Raw genomic sequence first — 24,398 nt, 5'->3', positions numbered from 1 at the left:
TGTTTCCTTTGCGTTTATCCAATGCCGCAGTTGTGACCAGTGTCCATATTGCTTTTGCACAAACAGGTTGTGATTTTGAATAGAACAGGCATATATGAAACAGTCTTTTTTTTTTTTTTTTTTTTTTTTCTTTCCTTGCTTGTTAATAGTAGGTCTTAATTGTCTTCGGGCAATAGTACCACAAATGGCTGTGAGTAGTACACCTACTCTGTTCTGTATTTCCTCACTGAATAAATTACCATGCAGTCTTAAATCTCCTTATTCTACCTTGTACCTATTTATACATCTCAATCTTACATAAACTTATACCAGTTTAACCCATATAAAGGCGTTTTCTATCCTACCTATATTTTGACTAATAATTATTTAAAATGCTTTTGATGTGTATATAGTAACATCCTATCAATACAATAAATGAATATAATTTTGCTTCAAACAGATATTAAATATCATTTAGGAATGGCTTTAAATATATCTAATTCCATCCAATATTATTTTATATGCAGCCATGTGCATATACAGTGACCCTGTTATGCTACAAATAATTATCTTAGACTTGTGACAGTCTTTATTAAGAGAATTATTCATCCCACTTAATAATCTCGGCCCAATTTGTTATAACGTGGTATACCATCCTGTATTAGATATTTAATTACTTTTGAAGCTTTTACGAAGGAAGCATAGGTAGTATCTATTGTGTAATATATAAAAAAAACATAAAATATTTACAAGGTATATATGCAATGATATAAAATATATCTCAGACAAATGTTTACATATATGTGATTAAGGTATATGAAGGGATGAGACAGTTCTGTATAATCACAGTGATGAGATGTGCTGTACACTGTTGTGGGAGTGTACATGTAGTTTGAAAGACAAGTAATGATTACTTGTGATGAAAGGGTTAATGAAAACCTTCCCCTTTCTTGTGAAACTGGAAAACTCCTTGAGGATTTGTCCATATATCAGTCTTTAGGGATGCTATGTAGATTTTGCTGGATAGCAGCGATGAAAGGGTTAATGAAGACCTTTTCCCTTGTAAATTGGAGTCTTTTTGGAGTCTTGCACCATTCTGTATACAGGTTGCCAGGATTACTATGAATCAAACAAAAATACATACAATGACTATCACAGATATTTATACAGTGATTTAACATAGCTTGCTATGCATTCTGTCCTATCTGCTGCATGTTATCAGGTACAGAATTTACAAATGTGTCTTTTAACGATTGAATAACAAACAAACAATTGTTTCTGGCCTGTGCCAATCTTTCCTGTCACATTGTGTGTCAATGACAGCACAATTGTCGCTGCAGATATGATGCAGGTTTAATTTGGAAACTGTGGCTGTTTGAACATCAAAGCAAACAATGGCTTCATTGGATCTAACAAGTAAAGGAATGATACTACCGTATTCACTTGTGACCATACTCCCTTGTGATGCAGCCTGGTCCCAGACTGTCTTTAACCATAGCGTTTGCTGCTTGGTGTGGCTCCTTAGTTTGGAAGAATCTTGGAGCTTCTGAAAAAACCTACTTTTGTGGGGAGAGAAACTTGTTAAACTTTGCCAAATATGTATTGCAGGTCCCAGGGCTTTCTGTCTTTCCACACCTGTAATAAAATGGTTATGGCACCAGGGCATAAAAACATTTTCATCCTGGTGATCCTTTTTGTCATTGTTAATTGGTGTGTGGTTTGCAGAATGACACTCTGCATGTGGTCTCTCTGAGAGCATGCAAACATTTGCACCATCACTAGAAGTCTCTGAGTGCTCTGTGGGGGTTACATAAGTTTGGGAACTTTGTTTGTAAACATGCATTCCTGAATTAATTTCATGGATTTTCCCTTTAAACATGTTTCCAGGTGAATACATTTCAAGGTTTGCAACTCTGGTTGCCATGGGAGTTTTCACCATGGGGAACTTCCCCACCCCTGTGTGCACTGTACTGCTGCTATCAGTGTTTAAATCTGCTGACAATTCACCTTTGCCTAAGGGCATAACAAATTCTTCATTTACATTGGGAACTCTGAGAGTGTATTCAGCAGAATACTCATAATCTGAGTTACAATGATCTTCCCCCTTACTAGACACAGTATAGGGGACATCTCCTATTGCTGCTACCTCCTTTACATTAATGTGCTGTCTGATGATAGACACATCCGGCACATTGCTACTTTCTTCCTTTACCACAGAGGCTGTTCTGCTGGTGGTCTGTGTGACCATAGCAGACTCCATGCGCTGCACATTGATGCAGTCCTGCAACATGTAACTTTCCTTAATTTTAGGATCTTGACTGATTAAGTCATTTCTGACTCCTGTAGACTCTGTGTACAGAGTTTCACATACCTCAACACTATTCCTGTTTGGTGTTTCTATCTCAGCTTGCTTGCTGGATGTTATCTCTTCATCAGAGATCTTGACAATTTGATTACAAACTGTCAGGCTTTTCGCTTCTGCCCCAAACTTTTTCTGTTTATTTTTCTGTTTAAGGGACTTAAATAACGAATGCATTTTTGCATTAATGGTCAGGCACGCCTTACGAAGACGTGAACCTGATTCTTCTTTACATTTCTGTTTGGCTTCTAGAGCCGCAGTTCTGCGCATTTTTCTAAATGCTACAGAAAACTTTTGCATTTTTAACATTTCAATGCTAAATTTATATATTCTTTGTTTTTAGTACTGAAGGTATCCTCTCCTTAAGATTGACCGGTGTCTTAAGGTTAAACTCTAATACCTGGTACATTTATACATTTATTTGGAAATACTCTTTTCCACTGTGCACATTTTCTATTCTAGGCCTTTAAATTCTTTATTCTCATTTGTAACCTATTCCACTGTGATCTTGTATTTTGCCAGCAGGCTTATAGCCTTTGGTGCTGCTTCCTAATAGATATTATGTTAGTTAAAATAACGTATATTGCACTAACACATTTATCCTAGGTTATACAGAATACAAAATTGACATTACACAATGGTAATAAATTTTCATAGATACATCCCCACCGTGATTCTGCAGATTTGGTAGCCAGCTTATAGCATTTGCTACTCCTCATAAATATTATAAATCAGATAATCAGATTCAGTAATAACAAGTCCAATTCGTGGTCGCCAATATTGCTTTATGGAATCATATTTATGAATATTAATATTTAATATAACATATATGGTTATTAATATATGGATATATTTAAATTAATATGCGTTATCATATATATCTGCAAATATATTATGTCAGGCTTACAAATTAATTGGCTGATAAATATATGCAGTCCTTATATATATATGACTTATGAAATTATAAAGTTAAGATTCCTTAAAGAGAGTTCAAGCTTGAATATTACCGCTCTTTTTATATGATTCTTTATTTACAGGCAGATCAAATCGTACAGAATAAGATATACACAGTAGTGATATATATACTAATTATAATTATATTAAGCTATGCTATGTTTCCTTCGTTACATAACATAAAACAACATGACATAAGTTTCACAAACAGTTTCAATTATTATCATATTTATACTTGCAAGTTAAAGATTGCCATCCCAAGAATCATTCCTTCTGCATGTTCTCCATGACTTCTCCTCCTGACTGACTTCCTTCCTTCTCCTTCTTCTTCTCCCTCTCCCTCTTCCTTCTAACTCCTAACTACAAGTCTGGTCCTTTTATCTCATATTTTACCAATTCAAACTATCATATTCTCATAGTTTCCAATGGAATAGGTAATTATAGGTTTGTCAGATTCCAAGGTGTAATAAAACAAACATTGAACTGGGCTGTCGTGTCCTGTTCACGGAGGCATGGTGTCATAAAAGTGTGGTGTCCACACTGCCTTAAGCAAGTATAGTATTGTAAAATCTGGAATGTCTTTTCATCCAAAGTTCTGTTGTATTGACAAGTTTTCCTGGGGTCGGTTACACAATGTTTTATCAATGGATGTGATCTCTTTTCATAGTAGTTAATTTATACTCCCTAGCTTTTAACCTTCACTGGACAATAGACAAACCAGTAGATTCTGATCTACTGTAAGCACACCTGTGAATTCCAATGACCAACAGAGCTCTGTCACATACCTATTATCATTTATGGCCTAATACCTTTTCTCTACAATGACTCTTGATCTTACTGTAACCTCTCTGGCCTTATTTATGACTAGAGCAGAATAAACCTGTTCCCTACACTATTTTTTACCATCTTGCTGTAAAACACAAATATACAGTATATCTATATAAACACATACACAAACCTAATCTCTTAAATCAGCTAAACATTACCTCATACATTCAAACTTATTTCATATCTATTCCTTACTATATATATCCAGTATACTGTCCACTATGGTAACATCGCCTATTTATAATGAATTATATTTTGATTCAGACAATATCCATTGCCCTAATATTATACTAAGTGCAGACAATTACCTATAAGGCAACAAGAGAATGTACCCTTCCTGTAATTTATATTGGAAGGTACCAAATAGTTTGGGGACAGTGCATGAGATGGAGATCCAATGCTTTCAAACAGGGCATGTAATAACCAAAGTGACTTCTAGTATCAACAAACGGTGGTATAATAGTCTTTACAATAAATCAGTTAAAAAAAAATACCCATAAAAAGAGACACCTAGACTGATTCACAAATACACAGCAAATACGGATACATAAGGCTTTCTGCACCACTATCTCGTTCAGCAGGCTGAATATGCCCAACCCCATGGTTCCAGCTAAGGCTGCAGCATTGCTGGAGCCTCAAGATGTGGCCCATCGGAAAGTCCCATAAGGGGATGTCCAGTTTCTTACCACAGACCCTGCACCTCTGGGTGTGGGAGGAGGTGCGGACATTAACACAACATGAGCGAAAGACTGCAAATAATCCCTCGTGTCGAGAAAAGGCATGTGAAGCATTATCAGTATATAATCTAGACAGGAAAACATCAGAGCATGCTGATGATACATTTATAGGCCTTTCATTGGACTAGGTTCACAGACATCTACCATGATATAAATAAGAAAACGCTACAGAAAAAGTGCTCACTACTGGTAAAGCAGGATATCAATGTGATTTCATCACTATTCTGGAAAAGCATGAGTTCTGCTTTCCAAATAGGTTCCGCTTCAACAATTTGTTTCCTGCCATCATTATGTGGTGGGCAAATTAAACACTTAAGTAGAACGCTGATGGGTCGATTAAATTAGGTGCAAGCCCCACAAGGTGATGTTACAATGCAGTTGGAAAGCCAGCAATGGCACCTCATGTGCAGCCTATGCGCATACTTTGTACTCAATGCCGGCCGGCAATACATAAAAACACAATAAAAATCACAATACACAGCTGAAAAATTAATAATTATTCTCTAAAGAGTTAATTTGTGTGCACATGTAGATATATCTGCCCCCACTCTATTGGGATCACTTTCCTTATTTATTCAGCAACTATGGCTTGTGATATATCTCAAGTGGAACAGATATTACATACATGACACATGTTCAACAATATAGCTCTTATCCGGGATAACTACTCATGAGCTTTTTAAACTCTCAGTGGACCTTGTATCTATATATCATCCTTATGTAGTACTTGTGTCCATATGTCAGGTCATCTGGTCAATAGCACATGTATTAGTAGCAATAATTAAAGCAACACCTTGCTTGCAGCTTATTAGTATTGTTAGAGCAGTTCATGCAAAGCTGATTAAAAGCAACAGTCACTGTCCTGCAGTAATCTGTGAATGAATATTAGTAATATACCGTAGAAGAGCCTCTGTTCAATCACGGTGCATGTGATGATCCTCCTGGCTAATTTACCCGCAGGTAGCCTATGGTGGAGTGGAACATGGATCCGCTTTAAGCCACGGTAAAATTGCTTGTCCTCCCGGCCGGTGCTCACACTTTCGACCTTATCCGGAGTCCATGGGCAAATAATGGTACAAGCGTTCCCTTGCTGCGGGGGTGTAATTTAGCTAACCAGCTAGTGGATGTTAGTCCGCTGTAGTCTGTTAGCAAAGGTACTGACAGACGCGTTTCCCCGCTTACTTGCTCCTGACTGCCCTGCATTACCGCCAGCGGGTGGGCTCGGAAATCTTATCCTTTTCCTCGCAGCCCCAGTTGTGGGAGAAAGTGAAGGTGGAGCTGTTGAAGGGTCACGTTACGCTTGACTTGACAAGTGTCTCACCAGCAGTTCTTTGAACCTCTGCAGACTTGTGTCTGCCGGAAAGAGAGATACAACGTAGGCTTTAAACCTAGGATCGAGCACGGTGGCCAAAATGTAGTGCTCTGATTTCAACAGATTCACCACCCGTGAATCATGGCAAAGTGAATGAAGGGTTCCATCCACAAGTCCCACATACTTTGTGGAATCGCTCCATCTTAGCTCCTCCTTCAATTTCTCCAGCTGCTTCTGCAAAAGCAAAAGTTGACATTGAGGGAGTTGGTGGTGTGGCTTGCAGGAGCTTGGGTACAAGAGGAAGAAGGGATTTAGGTGTCAGTGGACTGCTTACGCTCTTACCCAAAGTTTCACAATTTGACACTGACTTCTGATGAATGCGCTGAAGGTGACGTATAAGGGAGGGTGTTCCTAGGTGGTTAACATCCTTGCCCCTACTTATTACAGATTGACAGAGGCAACACACGGCTTGACACCTGTTGTCCGGATTAGTGGAGAAATAATTCCACACCGAAGAGGTGGCTTTTTTGGTATTTTGCCCAGGCATCACAATGGGCTTCTTCATCCCACGGGCAACAATGTGTCTCCCCCGGTGCCTCATAAACAAACTACATCACCATCAGAATCCTCATCGTCAACTTCCTCCTCAGCGCCAGCTACACCCATATCCTCATCCTGGTGTACTTCAACAGGGACATCTTTAATTTGAATATCGGAAACTGGACTGTGGGTGCTCCTTCCAGCACCTGCAGGGGGCGTGCAAATGGTGGAAGGAGCCACCTCTTCCCGTCCAGTGTTGGGAAAGTCAGGCATCGCAACCGCCGACACACTTGGACTCTCCTTGGGGATTTGTGATACCATCTTAGAATGTACAGTTCTTTTCTGTGCTTTTTCCATCTTAACTCTTTTCATTTTTCTAGCGGGAGGATGAGGGCTTCCATCTTCATGTGAAGCTAAACCCCTAGTCATGAATATAGGCCAGGGCCTTAGCCGTTCCTTGCCACTCCGTGTCGTAAATGGCATATTGACAAGTTTACGTTTCTCCTCAGACGATTTAAATTTCTTTTTTTGGGTCTTTTTACTGAACTTTGGCTTTTTGGATTTTACATGCCCTCTACTATCACATTGGGCATCGGCCTTGGCAGACAACGTTGATGGCATTTCCTCGTCTATGTCATGACTAATGGCAGCAGCTTCAGCACTAGGAGGAATTGGTTCTTGATCTTTCCCTATTTTATCCTCCAAATTTTTGTGCTCCATTATTTTTCTGGAGTTATATAACTCAATATGCAGCAGAGGAGAGCGTACCCCTACACCTCACAAGCCAAACCCTGTAAAAATTATTTGGATTAAATATTAATAACCCCTTTATTTGGAGTAAATAATATACAGCACAGGACAGCACCACTGAATATATGTGGCAGCACCACTGGACTGGATTTATACGGAATTATATGGAATTATACGGCAGGATCACTGGAATTATATGGCAGGATCACTAGAATTATACAGCAGGATCACTGGAATTATACGGCAGGATTACTGTAAATATATGGCAGGATTACTGGAATTATACGACAGTACCACTGTAATTATATGGCAGGATTACTGGAATTATACGGCAGGATTAATGGAACTATACGCCAGTACCACTGTAATTATACTGCAGGATTACTGGAATTATACGCCAGTACCACTGGAATTATACGCCAGTACCACTGGAATTATATGGAAGGATTACTGGAATTATACGGCAGGATTACTGGAATTATACACCAGTACCACTGGAATTATACGGCAGGATTACTGGAATTATATGGCAGGATTACTGGAATTATACGCCAGTACCACTGTATTTTTACGGCAGGATTACTGGAATTATACGGCAGTACCACTGGAATTATACGGCAGGATTACTGTAATTATACGGCAGGATTACTGTAATTATACGGCAGTACCACTGGAATTATATGGCAGGATTAATGAAATTATATGTCAGGATCACTGGACATATACGGCAGTACCACTAGACATATATGGCAGCACAGGGACACCACCACTGGACTGATGCAGGACAATACACCACCACTGAATTGATGCAGCACAACACAGCACCCTAAGCAGCAGTATTGGACATATGGCAGCAGAGGACACCACTGTGACTGGACTGCCTGATGCACAGGACACTACCACTGGTCTGATGCAGGACAACACAGCAATACTGTAAGGGACTTATTATACAGCAGCACTGGACATATGGCAGCAGAGGACACCACCACTGTGACTGGACTGATGCAGCACAACACACCACCACTGAACTAATGGAGCACAACACACCACCACTGAACTAATGGAGCACAACACACCACCACTGGACAGCACTGGACATATGGCAGCAGAGGACACAACACTGTGACTGGACAGATGCAGCACAAGACACAGACACTGAGGACACTGAGAGAACGGAGACAAGTCCTCTCTCTACACTCTCCAATGCCGGAGTGAAAATGGCGGCGACGCGTGGGTCATTATATGGAATCTAAACCCTGCGAGAATCCAACAGCAGGATGATGACGCTTTGCCTCGTTCTGGTTTCCGAGTCAGGCGGGAAAACCTGAGCCTGACTCGGATTCGGGCTCGGGACGTGGAGTCCGGTAGGGTTCGGTTCTCTGAGAACCGAACCCGCTCATCTCTAGCATAAAGTCACAGGTAAACATTAGCATAACGTAAAGCAAAGGAGGCCCCAACTGTGTCTATCTCAGAATCAGGACCTCTGATGAGTGACCCCTCCCTCTTGACAGTCCTCTCCCCCTCAACATACTCCACCCTCATTAGGGCTGCTTCCATAAATAGTGTCTTTATTTTGCACAGCTGATGTTTTGCAGATTCTGAGGTTTCTAAACTAGAAGGTGCCAGCTAGTATAAATTAATAGGTACATATGGGTGCAAATTCAGAACATGGGGTTTACAAACATAAGTAAACATATACCATATGTATCAAACTAATATAGATGTAGCCCATGTTCTGAACTTTTATCGCAAATCTGATTTCACATAAGCAAAGCAAATCTAACAGGTGGAGTTATTGTCTCATCATCTAGAATCACTGGTGTATTTTCCGGTCAGTGGATAATGATTTTATTGCCATGGTTCCTTGGAGAGCTGCTGCTGCTTTCCAAGGTCAGTAATGACACCCAAGGATTAGGCAGGATCCACACGATTACCTGTACTAGGACACTGAGAGTTCCTCTGCTGATGTACAAGGCCAGGACATGGAGTCAGGACCAGGATAGAGTGCTGGTAAACAGCAAAGTCCTCTCTTCCATCCTGTAACCCAAGTCTATCACTAGGCAGCAGGTGCCTCTCGTTTATTACAGGAAACAGGGTAATTAGAGCAGATGGAGTGGGGATGGGAAGGGGGGCACTTACCTGTAACATGGAGACTGCTTTATTTCTACTTTCAGCAGGCACACAAACATTTACCAATAGATGTTTCTTTTATAACTGAATGGGGTTAAGCTTTATTACTTTGTTTATGCTCTTTTGTTTTGCAATAAGAACATTTGGAAGAGATAGTAACATGTATCCAACATAAAACCACAGTTTCCCTGTGAAAGCAGTAAGCACACTAGTTTGGGGATATTGTGATTTAGGTTTGTATGTTTGTGTAATGATTGTAGTGATTTGTGATGTTGCTAGAGGTGTGTGGTCTGACTCGTACAGCTGTGTGTGTGCGGCAGGCAGGCGGCAGCAGGGCTCCGTGGGGAGTTCAGGTGCAGCACACAGCCAGAGCCAGGCTCCACTCCCTCCCTGTGCTTTTCCTCCATGCAGTCCGGAGCCAGAGAAGGAGGGGACAGTGAGGAGGCGGCACCGGCACACAGCATCCCGAGGGCAGGGTGAGATACAGAGACGGGGGAGAACGACCTGCACACGATAAGGAAGAGCTGGGAGAAGAGAGAGACCGCACCCTCCAAACCCCGATTGTCTGCAGTGCTGGCACAGTCCCAGAGACATCACCGTGAGGACCAGGAGGTGTGTGAGGTTGGGGCACCCTGGCACGACCCCATCGGAGACCCCAGTGTACTTTCCATCAGGGGTCAGAGGTCACAGACTTACTGGTACTAGTGCAGCACCTTCAGTTACCATCTGTGGTATTGGGCTAATTTATAATCCATATTTTACATAGCCACTGACCAAGCCTCTAGTGATCCATGCTCATCATTCCTGCATAGTGATGAGAACCATACTAATGCATTAGATGTGAAGTATTCATAGGCTATATAGAATGTTTTTGTTGTTCCTAATTACCTATAAAAGTACTGCAGCCCCAAGTTTCATGTTATTGGCTCCTATGTTTGGGTGGGATCCTCTGCAGGTGGTTTAGGACTCTCATGTCACATTAGGAGTGTCTTCTGCTGTGCTGATCTCTGTTCCATGGTCCTGCTGTCTCTCATCACTTCTGTTTCTTGATATTATGTCCATAACGGTAGATTTACTATAAGTCTTGGGTGTCACAGTCTGCATTTGTCTTTGAGAGTGGACTATGCTAGAGGAACGCTTCATGCATTGGTACTATGCCCTGTAGTAGGATAGCGATGTGAGGGAGGGTCTGCCTCTGGGTGCCAGTCCTGCTTTGACTGCAGCTGACTGCATTAAGGTGTGTTCTGTTTTTGGGTGCAATATTTTTATATGGGAAGAGTTCTGATTTAGGATGCAAAGCCCTATGGTTTGGGGGGTTTAATCAAATGTGACACATGAATTGTAATTTATAGTAAGTTCAACTTTTCTCTGCTTAGCCAGCAGATGTTACATAGGCTTATAGGATAAACTGTCAATGTGTGCACCACAGACCTAATGCATTTTTAATGTTTCATAGATCTTTTCTCCTTGGTAGCTAATAGCTATATTATACATGCAGCAGCTCTTGGTATCTCTGTGTCGCTGTACATTTCTACATCTGGTGTCTATGCCATCCTGATCCTGCCCGTGACTGTCTTGTGTGTGGTGGTGATTCCCCCTGCTTTATAGGTGTGTCTGTTTTAACCTGTACCTTGTGAAATATATATCATGCATTTTCTTCATATAATCTTCCTTTCAATTAGTACTCTAGAAACCAGTGCCTGTGTACCCACATATAAATATAAGCATTCCATTTGTAGACCTCCTAATACCTTCTTCAGGTATTGTGCTTCTGGTACATTACATTATCAGGGTGTGGGTCATCAACAATGGTTGCTCAGAGTCCTCTTTAAATGCTGCATATGTGTTTTCAGCATCTGGCTTTTGTCTGGAGCTCTACATCTGCCCACACAGACACATGGAGGCCGATGCTTTCACCCAATATGATCTTTGTGTAATGTAGCCAGGGCCACTGACCAGATCACATGATCTATCGGATTACGGTCATCAAGCAATTGCATTTTCTTCCAGTCAGATGTTAATTGAGATTACCTGTCCATAGCCGTCCAAATTATTATTATTATTTTTGTCATAGGCAATTCCATTTATCCTTCCAAGGAGTCACTACAGTATGTACATGTTATACACGTTTTATACATCTTGATTGTTTACACTTGGAAATAGAATTGGTGGGTTTATAATAGTTTGTTTTATTGAAGGTTCCTTCTTCCTGCAAGATGTTCCAGTGTTGCCATGTGTAACCACATGAAAGCCATGCTCAATGTAGACTATGCACAGTACTATGCCTTCTATGGCACCTCCTTACCAAAACAGGATTTATTGTTGCAGGATAATATGTTTTAAGAGCTTCAGGGTATGAATGTTGGCAGTCCTGCTTTAGAGTACGGCTTGGGATCCTCTTTCTTCTTGTACAACGAACGACCTGATGTTCGATGTTCCTGGAGCAGCCAGTGATCCGTGCTAACTATATTTTGTGTGGGTTGCTTTTTCCAACAGCCAGGTTTATTAACAATAACATTTTCCTAATGAACCCATTGTAATATCTCATGAGTCCAATTCTGTTTTTAATATCTGAATGATGAAAGAGCATTTTAGAAATAATGTGTAGAATAGTACATGATCTGATAGGGCTGTCATAGGATATTTAAGTGGTGTAATGAGCAGAGGTTCTCAAACGCAGTTCTCAGGGCACCCCAACAGGCCAGGTTTGAAGTATGTTCATGGTTCAGCACAGATGGTTAAATCAAATTGACTGAGGTACTAATTAAGTCACCTATGGCCAAGCATGGATATACGTTAATCCTGGACTGTTGGGGTGCCTAGAGGACCATGTTTGAGAACCTCTGGTAATTAGTATTCACAAGTGTAACTGCAATCATGCAGAGATTCGGCATGGAGACTTTTCATATGACATCTGATGTAGTTCTGTTTATTCAGTCTTGCACTTTGGCCTTAAATACAACCTCAGTCATCAAGGCACACTAACAGTCCAGGTGTATAGGCCCGTACACACTGGCCGGTATATCGGCCGATATATTGGCGCGTCGCTGTGTGTGTACGGGCGGTCGGCCGACCGCCCATACACATGCTGCGGCAGCCGGCGGTGACTGAGAGCTAAACTGGGCGGGCATGTGTACACGCCCGCCCAGTTCATGATGTCAGTCCCCGACGGATCGGCCAGTGTGTATGCACAACACACTGCCCGATCCGTCGATAGATATATCTGCCGATCAATTGATTGGCAGATATATCTTCCAGTGTGTACCCACCTTAAGTGATATCCAGGCTTGAGCAGACATGACACAAAATAGTTAAGGTACTAATTATCTGTGTCGAAGCATGAATATTACTGAAATCTGCACTGTTAGTGTGCCTTGAGGACTGAGGTTGGGAATGCTTGATGTAGAAGCTTACCAAAGCATTACTATGTTCTGAACACTGAATATGTCATTGTGTGAATATATATATATATATATATATATATATATATATATATAGCTGCTGTTTTTCATATTTTACTTATGTGCTATATTTATAGTAAAATATGTGTACAAACTTGTATAAAAACGTTTGAATAATTTCAGTAATTGGTTTCCCCTATGCTATTATTTATTTCTATAACAGGTATGATTGGCTGCATTGTCCAAGGCGGCCTATGCTCTATCCTCTATATATGCATGTAGTTGAATGTGCCCAGATAAATGATTAATTTACTGGCAAGCACAGCGCCAGATCACTTCTAGAAACCTAGTTACATCACAGAGCAGCTAGGAAACCAGAGAAAGGCAGAGGAGGGAGTTACACATGTGCAGTAGGTGCGTAGTTGTGCAAATTAGCGATTGACACTAATGAAGATGAATGGCTAGATGCGTCATCGCTTGCAGAGTGATAAACTGGAGAGAGAAAAAGTACCAGCCAATCAGCTCCTACCTGTCATGTTACAGGCTGTGTTTGAAAAATGACAGTTAAGAGCTGATTGTCTGGTACTTTCTCTCTCCATTTTATCACTCTCCAAGCGATTTTGCACCTAGCCCAAAGATTTATGTGTAGGCGACAGGGCTCTATGTACTATATAGGCAAACTAGGTATCTAGCATGGCCAGTTCTGTTTAAGACAATGCGTAAAACTTGGTTTCTGTAAATTCTATTTACTTGTTTTATTTCTTCTCATTTCTACTTGGTCTTTGCAAACCATCTATTTATGTACCTAGTGAAAATAATGGAGAAGGATGTGTGGAATGGATTGGGTGTGGAACATCTAACTTAAATGTCCTACATTCGAACGACGATATAAATGATATAGTTTAAAAATTAACGATAAATCGGTCATATCGTTCAGTATGGATGCATCAACGATGAACGATACACGTCCCCGCAGTCTATCATCGTTTATTCATGCAAGCCAATTTGGACAATATTGATGTAATGTAAAGTCATATTGTCCAAATAGGCCATAAAAATCAATCATTCAGTGTGTATGTAAAAAAATCGTTGATGAAAAATCGGCCAAATCACCAAGGGGTAAATTTACTAAGATGGGAGTTTTATTTAAGATGGGATGTTGCCCATAGCAACCAATCAGATTTCAGGTATTATCTTCTAGAAGGAGCTAGATAAATGAGAAGTAGAATCTGATTGGTTGCTATGGGCAACATCCCATCTTAAATAGAACTCCCATCTTAGTAAATTTACCCCCAAGTGTGTAGGCCCTTTAGGATGTATGCTCTCAATGTCCCTAGTAAAGATGATCTGTAATCTGATATGTGTACCCTATGGGTACTATGGCCAGTCATCATGTACCTTGTTTATTAAAACTACTGACTACTGCCAATTTGATATGCAAATATATAACCATTTTTTCTCACCAGTAACAGGATGCCTGGCCTCTATGATACATCCTCCTGGGTGCAGCTCCCTCTGGAGGCTTCGTGTGTAAGTGCCTGCGCCAATGGATTCAGTCTGGGGCTCAATGCACATCTCACATACTTGAACGCTGGTAGTGACACAGTGCAAGGTGGGTTTATAATCTATCTTTTGTCACTGAATCCACATCTTATCTAGTGGTATACAAGCACTGCATGCCAATGTTAACCAAGATTTTCCAGTGGGCAGATAAACATGCTCAATAATTGAGCCATTGGTCCTTGTTGACCTAAGACCATCACCATCATTAGAATGAGTTTTATATAGCAAAGTTCTCACTGAGCAATGGCAGAAAAGCGAATACGTACTATAATGTCCAGTAATAGAGGAAAGCTTCAATCTTTCAAGGATGTCTTAGGTAACAGAGATGTTCCATAAATTGACATTGTTTCAGTGGCAAATGTGATACAACATAATTTTTATATTTGAAAATATAATGCTGTTAATAGGTTGGTAATCACCTTTTATGAGAACAAATGTGCTACGTGCTCTTCCTATATTGCTGTGCCAAAGAGCAATGGAAATGAGGGAATGGTTGTCTCTGGTATCCTATGGATCATCATAGAGCTTACTGGGCCTGATTCAGAGGTGGACACATTCATAACGGCATATTCAGAAGAAACGGATCTGTAAAAATATGCCAAAGACTGAGCCTTGGGGATTCATACAGAGATACCCACTGGCAGTGTCTCTATTCTGCCACTTTGCTTACAAAGACACAACATTAAATACACCATTGGACCTCTCGCCAACCCTACAGTTGGCCTTTACAACTTCGTACGAAGATACACTTGTAGGCTGAGCCACCTCCATGGAATTGTTGCAACACGCCCATGTTTGACTGCCCCCAATCTGTTACCTCCCACAAGTGTTTACTGACTATTTGTGTAATCGCTCAACTACACAAACATCGGCATTGCAAACACTTTGAATTCACTTCTGAATCAGGCCCACTGTGCATGGTTCCTGCGCATACAGTTTACTACCTGTAGCAGATTGTAATGATGCCGGAAGTCACTGGCTATGCTATTGTTTGTATGTTTTGTAGCCATGTTTATATACCTCCTGGAGGAGGGAGAGGTGGTGACAAGTTTTGAGGCGGTGATTGGGAACAGGAGGGTTAAAGCTAAGGTCCAGAGTCAGATCCGAATGGAAGAATGCTGTTCTAGCTGTCAGTGGGAATCCTTACCATGCCACTGCCCCAAGGGTAAGTCCAAACTGCATGCCTGTTACTATATTGACAATATATACTCCCAATAGATGGTAAGAGGAGCACGCATATGGTACACAATAGCCCGTGGTTGCTCCGGGTTAAACATTATCATAAACACTCTTTCTCTAACATCTTAGTGGATACTGGTGAACTGTACTTTAGTTCCGTGGGGTATAGATCGGGTCCACTGGAGCCTGGCACTTTAAAACCCTTTAGTGTGTGTGTGTGTGCTGGCTCCTCCCCTCTATGCCCCTCCTACCAGACTCGGTTTAGAAAAATGTGCCCAAGGAGCCGGGTGCATTCCTCTGGAGCTCCAGAGAGTTTCATTTATTTTTTATTTTAGTTTATTTTTTTTCAGGTAGTACTGGTTGTCAACCAGTCTACCTGCTTTGTGAGACTAAGAGGGGGGACCGAACCAACCTCCTGAGGGTAAATGGTTCATAAGCCCTGCTGACAGGACACTGAGCTCCTGAGGTGCTGTCACACACACCACACTGTGTGTGCCCACACCAGCAGCAAGCCGCCACCCTTCAACAGATGCCGAAGAGTCACAGGTACGATGAGTGTTAACACCGGCGTCCCGGTTAGCGGGTCCCTGGTGCGGTTTGGCGGCATGTCACGGGCCACGAGTTGCGGTTCCCACCGCGGACCACACTGGCTAAAAATGGAGCAATGCTCTACAGGGTGCTCAGCATCTGTCAGCATTCGTTCTATCTGGTGTGTTTCAGCCAGTATAATTCTAAGAGGGACCGCGCCCCATAATGCGGGTGGGGCTTCCCAGAGAGCGGGACCAGAGGCGGGAAGGTGCCATTTTCTGCTGCTGCGGATCACAAGACTGCATGCACGCTGCTTCTCCATGGACCCAGGCTGTTACAGACTCTGTACTGGTACCAGGGGGTCATAGCAAGTGGGGATCACATCAGCGGTAACGCCGCTGCACATAGGATAGTGTGATCCACATACTCAGATATACACTGCGCTGCTATGTTTGTGTGTTGGTCTCATTTTCTCTATATCACTCCAGTGCTCTCTGAGGTCTGTGTGGTGGTGTTTCAGTGTATTTTCGCTGCATTGTCATGGTGTCCATCAAACTGATGTGTACTGCTTGTAATTCTACCCCCTCTTCAGAGGCGTCCCTCATGTGTGAACACTGTTCATTATGCCCAAGGGGAAACAGCTCCCAAGCACCTGACTGGTTGGATACTTTTAAGAGCATGATTCAGAATGTAAATTCAGAACTGGCTGCAGCTAGGAGAGAGATAGGTGTTGAGACAATCTGTGGTTTGTATTCAGGGCCGGTTCTTAGCTTTGTGGCGCCACGGGCAAAATATAGGGGCGTGGCTTCAAATGGGGGCGTGGTCACGACGCTGAAAGAAAAAATGAAATAAAAAAAAAGTATACTTACCATCCCCGTTCCTGATCCAGACCGCTGCAGACCCCCTCCGCCGGCGGCGCCGCTCTTCTCCTCTCCTCTCTTCTCTTCGATCTATGGGAGAGACGTTATTACGTCTCTCCCATAGAACAGCATAGACACTAGAGGTCAATTATGACCCCTAGTGTCTGTGCCACTATGCTGTGCGGTGCGCGATGACGTCATCGCGCATCGCACAGCAAAGGTCCTCTACATGAAGGGAAACTAGACCGTAGCGTCTAGTTTCCCTTCATGGAGAGGACCTTTGCTGTGCGGTGCGCGACGACGTCATCGCGCACCGCACAACTAAGGTCTTCTCAATGAAGGGAAACTAGACGCTACGCGTCTGGTTCCCTTCAAAGCGGGGGGGCACAGCAGGGCACTGCGGGGGGCACAGTGGCGGATCTTGCCCTGGTGCGGCGCCCTCTGGATGGCGCCGGCGCCCTCCGGAAGGCGGCGCCCCAGGCAAAAGTACCGCTTGCCCGTGGCAAGAACCTCCACTGCTTGTATTGCTAAGGCTGCTGATAACAGAAAGGCTTCTCAGCCTCCTCTGTTGGGCTCTCATAAACGCTCACTTTGATTCTGATTCTGAGTTGCATGATTTAGATCAGTGGTTCTCAACCGCGGTCCTCAAGTACCCCCAACAGTTCATGTTTTCCAGGTCTCCTCACAGGATTGCAAGTGAAATAATTTGCTCCACCTGTGGATCTTTTAAAATGTGTCGGTGAGTAATGAATACACCTGTATACCAGCTAGGTGACCTGGAAAACATGAACTGTTGGGGGTACTTGTGGACCGAGGTTCAGAACCACTGATTTAGATGACACAGATGATATGGATGAGGACAGCTCTCTGTCCCCTGGGGTGGAGACCCTCATTTGTGCAGTAAGGGAAGTTCTAAACATACCCGATCAGGAGGCAGAACTTTATGAGGAATTGTACTTTAAGGTAAAGCCAAAATCCCCAGCCACATTTCCTGTGTCAAAGGAATTAAACTCCCTGGCCAGGGAGGCATGGGTGAACCCTGACAAGAAATTCAAAACTCCTCAGAGATTGTTATCATCCTTCCCCCTCCCCGCTGAGGACAGGAAGGTATGGGAAACTTCCCCGTCGGTAGATACTTCCATGTCCAGACTGTCGCGTAAATTAGTACTGCCGGTGCCGGGGGCAATTTCCCTTAAAGACCCGGCTGACGGTAAAATTGAGAACACCCTTAAAGCAATATATACGGCAACGGGCATAGCACAACGTCCCACAATAGTTTGTGGGTGGATTTCAAGGGCAGTGGTCAAATGGTCTGATAATATTATTAATGGTTTTGACTCGCTGCTCCAGGATGAGATCATAACGCTGTTCCAACATATACAGGATGCTGCAAACGTTATGAGCGAAGCTGTTAAAGAATTGTGTCAGATAAATGGCTGTACTGCTGCTATGGCGGTCTAGGCCCACAGAGCTCTGTGGTTGCGTCAATGGTCAGCGGATGCTGATTCCAAAATAGGGGTGGAAAATCTTCCTTTCTCTAACGTCCTAAGTGGATGCTGGGGACTCCGTAAGGACCATGGGGATTAGTGGCTCCGCAGGAGACTGGGCAAAACTATAAAGAGAGCTTTTAGACTACTGGTGTGCACTGGCTCCTCCCACTAAGACTCTCCTCCAGACCTCAGTTAGATTCTTGTGCCCGGCTGAGGTGGATGCACACTAGGGGCTCTCCTGGGCACCTAGAAAGAAAGTATATTTAGGTTTTTTATTTTCAGTGAGATCTGCTGGCAACAGACTCACTGCAGCGAGGGACTAAGGGGAGAAGAAGCGTACCTACCTAACAGGTGGTAGTTTGGGCTTCTTAGGCTACTGGACACCATTAGCTCCAGAGGGATCGACCGCAGGACCCGACCTTAGAGTTCGTTCCCGGAGCCGCGCCGCCGTCCCCCTTACAGAGCCAGAAGCACGAAGAAGGTCCGGAAAATCGGCGGCAGAAGACTTCGGTCTTCACCAAGGTAGCGCACAGCACTGCAGCTGTGCGCCATTGCTCCTCATGTACACCTCACACTTCGGTCACTGATGGGTGCAGGGCGCTGGGGGGGGGCGCCCTGAGGGCAATAAATAACACCTTGGCTGGCAAAATATACATCATATATAGTCCTAGAGGCTATATAGATGTAAAATTACCCCTGCCAGTATTACAGAAAAAGCGGGAGAAAGTCAGCCGAAAAGGGGGCGGGGCTTCTCCCTCCGCACACTGGCGCCATTTTTCCCTCACAGTTCCGCTGGAAGGAAGCTCCCTGGCTCTCCCCTGCAGTCTGAATACTACAGAAGGGTAAAAAAGAGAGGGGGGGCACTACATTTAGGCGCAGTATAGATATATATATAATATATATAAAAAAGCAGCTATAGGGAAAACACTCATTGATAGTGGGATCCCAGTGTTATATAGCGCTCTGGTGTGTGCTGGCATACTCTCTCTCTCTGTCTCCCCAAAGGGCTTTGTGGGGTCCTGTCCTCTGTCAGAGCATTCCCTGTGTGTTTGCGGTGTGTCGGTACGGCTGTGTCGACATGTTTGATGAGGAGGCTTATGTGGAGGCGGAGCAGATGCCTGTAAATGTGATGTCACCCCCTGCGGGGTCGACACCTGAGTGGATGGTGCTGTGGAAGGAATTACGTGATAGTGTCGACTCCTTACATAAAAGGTTCGACGACATACCAAATGTGGGACAGCCGGCTTCTCAGCCTGTGCCTGCCCAGGCGTCTCAAAAACCATCAGGGGCTCTAAAACGCCCGCTACCTCAGATGGTTGACACAGATGTCGACACGGATACTGACTCCAGTGTCGACGACGATGAGACTAATGTAACTTCCAGTAGGGCCACACGTTACATGATTGAGGCAATGAAAAATGTGTTGCACATTTCTGATGTTACCCCCGGTACCACAAAAAAGGGTATAATGTTTGGAGAGAAAAAACTACCAGTAGCTTTTCCTCCATCTGAAGAATTAAATAAAGTGTGTGAAGAAGCGTGGGCTTCCCCTGATAAAAAGCTGGTAATTTCTAAGAGGTTACTAATGGCGTACCCTTTCCCGCCAGAGGATAGGTCACGCTGGGAAATATCCCCTAGGGTGGATAAAGCGCTCACACGCTTGTCAAAGAAGGTGGCACTACCGTCTCCGGATACGGCCGCCCTGAAGGAATCTGCTGATAGAAAACAGGAGGCTATCCTGAAATCTATATATACACACACAGGTGTTATACTGAGACCGGCTATAGCTTCAGCCTGGATGTGCAGTGCTGCTGCTGCGTGGTCAGATTCCCTGTCAGAAAATATAGATACCCTAGACAGGGACACTATTTTGCTAAACGTAGAGCATATAAAAGACGCACTTTTATACATGAGGGATGCACAGAGGGATATTTGCCGGCTGGCATCCAAAATTAGTGCAATGTCCATTTCTGCCAGGAGAGGGTTATGAACTCTGCAGTGGACAGGCGATGCAGATTCCAAACGACACATGGAAGTTCTGCCTTATAAGGGTTAGGAATTGTTCGGGGATGGTCTCTCGGACCTCGTTTCCACAGCAACAGCTGGGAAGTCTACATTTTTACCCCATGTTCCCTCACAACCAAAGAAAGCACCGTATTATCAGGTACAGTCCTTTCGGCCCAATAGGGGCAAGCGGGTTAAAGGCGCGTCCTTTCTGCCCAGAGGCAGAGGGTAGAGGGAAAAAGCTGCAGCATACAGCCAGTTCCCAGGAGCAAAAGTCCTCCCCCGCTTCCTCTAAGTCCACAGCATGACGCTGGGGCTCCACAGGCGGAGCCAGGTGCGGTGGGGGCCCGTCTCAAACATTTCAGCAATCAGTGGGCTCGCTCACGGGTGGATCCCTGGATCCTTCAAGTAGTATCTCAGGGGTACAAACTGGAATTCGAGACGTCTCCCCCCCGCCGTTTCCTCAAATCTGCCTTGCCAACCACTCCCTCAGGCAGGGAGGCAGTGTTACAGGCAATTCAAAAGCTGTATTCACAACAAGTGATAGTAAAGGTGCCCCTACTTCAACAAGGAAGGGGTTACTATTCCACAATGTTTGTGGTACCGAAACCGGACGGTTCGGTGAGACCCATTTTAAATTTGAAATCCTTGAACACATATATAAAAAATTCAAGTTCAAGATGGAATCGCTCAGGGCGGTTATTGCAAGCCTGGACGAGGGAGATTACATGGTATCGCTGGACATCAAGGATGCTTACCTACATGTCCCCATTTACCATCCTCACCAGGAGTACCTCAGGTTTGTGGTACAAGATTGTCATTACCAATTCCAGACGTTGCCGTTCGGTCTCTCCACGGCTCCGAGGGTCTTTACCAAGGTAATGGCGGAAATGATGATACTCCTTCGAAGGAAGGGAGTTTTAATTATCCCGTACTTGGACGATCTCCTGATAAAGGCGAGGTCCAGAGAGCAGTTGTTGGTAGGGGTAGCACTATCTCGGGAAGTGCTACAACAGCACGGCTGGATTCTAAACATTCCAAAGTCACAGCTGGTCCCTACGACACGCCTGCAGTTCCTAGGGATGGTTCTGGACACAGAACAGAGAAAAGTGTTTCTCCCGGAGAAAAAGGCCAAGGAGCTGTCATCTCTAGTCAGAGGCCTCTTAAAACCAAAACAGGTGTCGGTGCATCATTGCACGCGGATCCTGGGAAAAATGGTAGCTTCCTACGAAGCGATTCCATTCGGCAGGTTTCATGCAAGAACCTTTCAGTGGGACCTGTTGGACAAGTGGTCCGGATCGCATCTTCAGATGCATCGTCTGATAACCCTGTCTCCGAGGACAAGGGTGTCTCTGCTGTGGTGGCTGCAGAGTGCTCATCTTCAGGAGGGCCGCAGATTCGGCATACAGGACTGGGTCCTGGTGACCACGGATGCCAGCCTTCGAGGCTGGGGAGCAGTCACACAGGGAAGAAACTTCCAAGGACTATGGTCAAGTCAGGAGACTTCCCTGCACATAAATATTCTGGAACTAAGGGCCATTTACAATGCCCTAAGTCAGGCAAAACCCCTGCTTCAAAACCAGCCGGTACTGATTCAGTCAGACAACATCACGGCGGTCGCCCATATAAATCGACAGGGCGGCACGAGAAGTAGGACGGCGATGGCAGAAGCCACAAGGATTCTCCGATGGGCGGAAAATCATGTGTTAGCACTGTCAGCAGTGTTCATTCCGGGGGTGGACAACTGGGAAGCAGACTTCCTCAGCAGGCACGACCTCCACCCGGGAGAGTGGGGACTTCATCCAGAAGTCTTTCAAATGATTGTAAACCAGTGGGAAAAACCACAGGTGGACATGATGGCGTCCCGCCTAAACAAAAAGCTAGAAAAATATTGCGCCAGGTCGAGAGACCCGCAGGCGATAGCTGTGGACGCTCTGGTAACACCGTGGGTGTACCGATCGGTTTATGTGTTCCCTCCTCTTCCTCTCATACCAAAGGTACTGAGGATAATAAGGAGAAGAGGAGTAAGAACTATACTCATTGTTCCGGATTGTCCAAGAAGAGCGTGGTATCCGGAACTTCAAGAAATGATGTCAGAGGACCCATGGCCTCTACCGCTCAGACAGGACCTGCTGCAGCAGGGGCCCTGTCTGTTCCAAGACTTACCGCGGCTGCGTTTGACGGCATGGCGGTTGAACACCGGATCCTGAAGGAAAAGGGCATTCCGGAGGAAGTCATTCCTACGCTGATAAAAGCTAGGAAAGAAGTAACCGCAAACCATTATCACCGCATATGGCGAAAATATGTTGCGTGGTGTGAGGCCAGGAAGGCTCCAACGGAAGAACTTCAGCTGGGCTGATTATTGCACTTCCTACAGTCAGGGGTGACTATGGGCCTTAAATTGGGTTCCATTAAGGTCCAGATTTCGGCTCTATCGATTTTCTTCCAGAGAGAATTGGCTTCACTACCTGAAGTTCAGACTTTTGTTAAGGGAGTGCTGCATATTCAGCCCCCTTTTGTGCCTCCAGTGGCACCTTGGGATCTCAACGTGGTGTTGGATTTCCTAAAGTCACATTGGTTTGAGCCACTGAAAACCGTGGATTTGAAATATCTCATGTGGAAAGTGGTCATGTTGTTGGCCTTGGCTTCGGCCAGGCGTGTTTCAGAATTGGCGGCTTTGTCATGTAAAAGCCCTTATCTGATTTTCCATATGGATAGGGCAGAATTGAGGACTCGTCCCCAGTTTCTCCCCAAAGTGGTATCAGCTTTTCATCTGAACCAACCTATCGTGGTGCCTGCGGCTACAAATGACTTGGAGGCTTCCAAGTTGTTGGATGTAGTCGGGGCCCAGAAAATCTATGTTTCCAGGACAGCTGCAGTCAGGAAGACTGACTCGCTCTTTATCCTGTATGCGCCCAACAAGTTGGGTGCACCTGCTTCTAAGCAGACTATTGCTCGCTGCATCTGTAGTAAGATTCAGCTTGCACATTCTGCGGCTGGACTGCCGCATCCTAAATCAGTGAAAGCACATTCCACGAGGAAAGTGGGCTCTTCTTGGGCGGCTGCCCGAGGGGTCTCGGCTCTTCAACTTTGCCGAGCTGCAACTTGGTCAGGGGCAAACACGTTTGCAAAATTCTACAAATTTGATACCCTGGCTGAGGAGGACCTTGAGTTCTCTCATTCGGTGCTGCAGAGTCATCCGCACTCTCCCGCCCGTTTGGGAGCTTTGGTATAATCCCCATGGTCCTTACGGAGTCCCCAGCATCCACTTAGGACGTTAGAGAAAATAAGAATTTACTCACCGGTAATTCTATTTCTCATAGTCCGTAGTGGATGCTGGGCGCCCATCCCAAGTGCGGATTGTCTGCAATACTTGTATATAGTTATTGCTTAACTAAAGGGTTATTGTTGAGCTATCTGTTGAGAGGCTCAGTTGTTATCATGCTGTTAACTGGGTATTGTATCACGAGTTATACGGTGTGATTGGTGTGGCTGGTATGAGTCTTACCCGGGATTCAAAATCCTTCCTAATTGTGTCAGCTCTTCCGGGCACAGTATCCTAACTGAGGTCTGGAGGAGGGTCTTAGTGGGAGGAGCCAGTGCACACCAGTAGTCTAAAAGCTTTCTTTGTAGTTGTGCCCAGTCTCCTGCGGAGCCGCTAATCCCCATGGTCCTTACGGAGTCCCCAGCATCCACTACGGACTATGAGAAATAGAATTACCGGTGAGTAAATTCTTATTTTACAGGTGATGCTTTGTTTGGAGATGAGTTGAGTAAATGGATT

General features: G+C 44.2%; 1 protein-coding gene across 12 annotated transcripts in view; it reads left to right on the top strand.

Annotated features, from left to right (window-relative positions):
• Positions 1-24,398, top strand: part of VWA5B2 (von Willebrand factor A domain containing 5B2) — a 136,748-nt gene that overhangs the window by 5,560 nt on the left and 106,790 nt on the right. For 3 of the 12 annotated variants that reach the window (XM_063916630.1, XM_063916628.1, XM_063916641.1), the window contains exons 2-4: positions 13,214-13,404; positions 14,457-14,602; positions 15,560-15,718. In XM_063916630.1, coding sequence (XP_063772700.1) covers positions 13,394-13,404; positions 14,457-14,602; positions 15,560-15,718 — 316 coding nt within the window. In that variant the 5' untranslated portion in view covers positions 13,214-13,393. Of the gene's footprint in view, positions 1-9,067; positions 9,103-9,123; positions 9,350-9,405; positions 9,555-9,583; positions 9,789-9,859; positions 10,288-13,213; positions 13,405-14,456; positions 14,603-15,559; positions 15,719-24,398 lie in introns of those variants that run through there. The other 9 variants (XM_063916636.1, XM_063916634.1, XM_063916633.1 and 6 more) reach the window with 9 other exon arrangements.

The sequence above is a fragment of the Pseudophryne corroboree genome, chromosome 4 (assembly GCF_028390025.1).
Source record: "Pseudophryne corroboree isolate aPseCor3 chromosome 4, aPseCor3.hap2, whole genome shotgun sequence".
Lineage (NCBI taxonomy): Eukaryota > Metazoa > Chordata > Amphibia > Anura > Myobatrachidae > Pseudophryne > Pseudophryne corroboree.
This window is presented reverse-complemented; position numbering and strand designations above follow the sequence as displayed.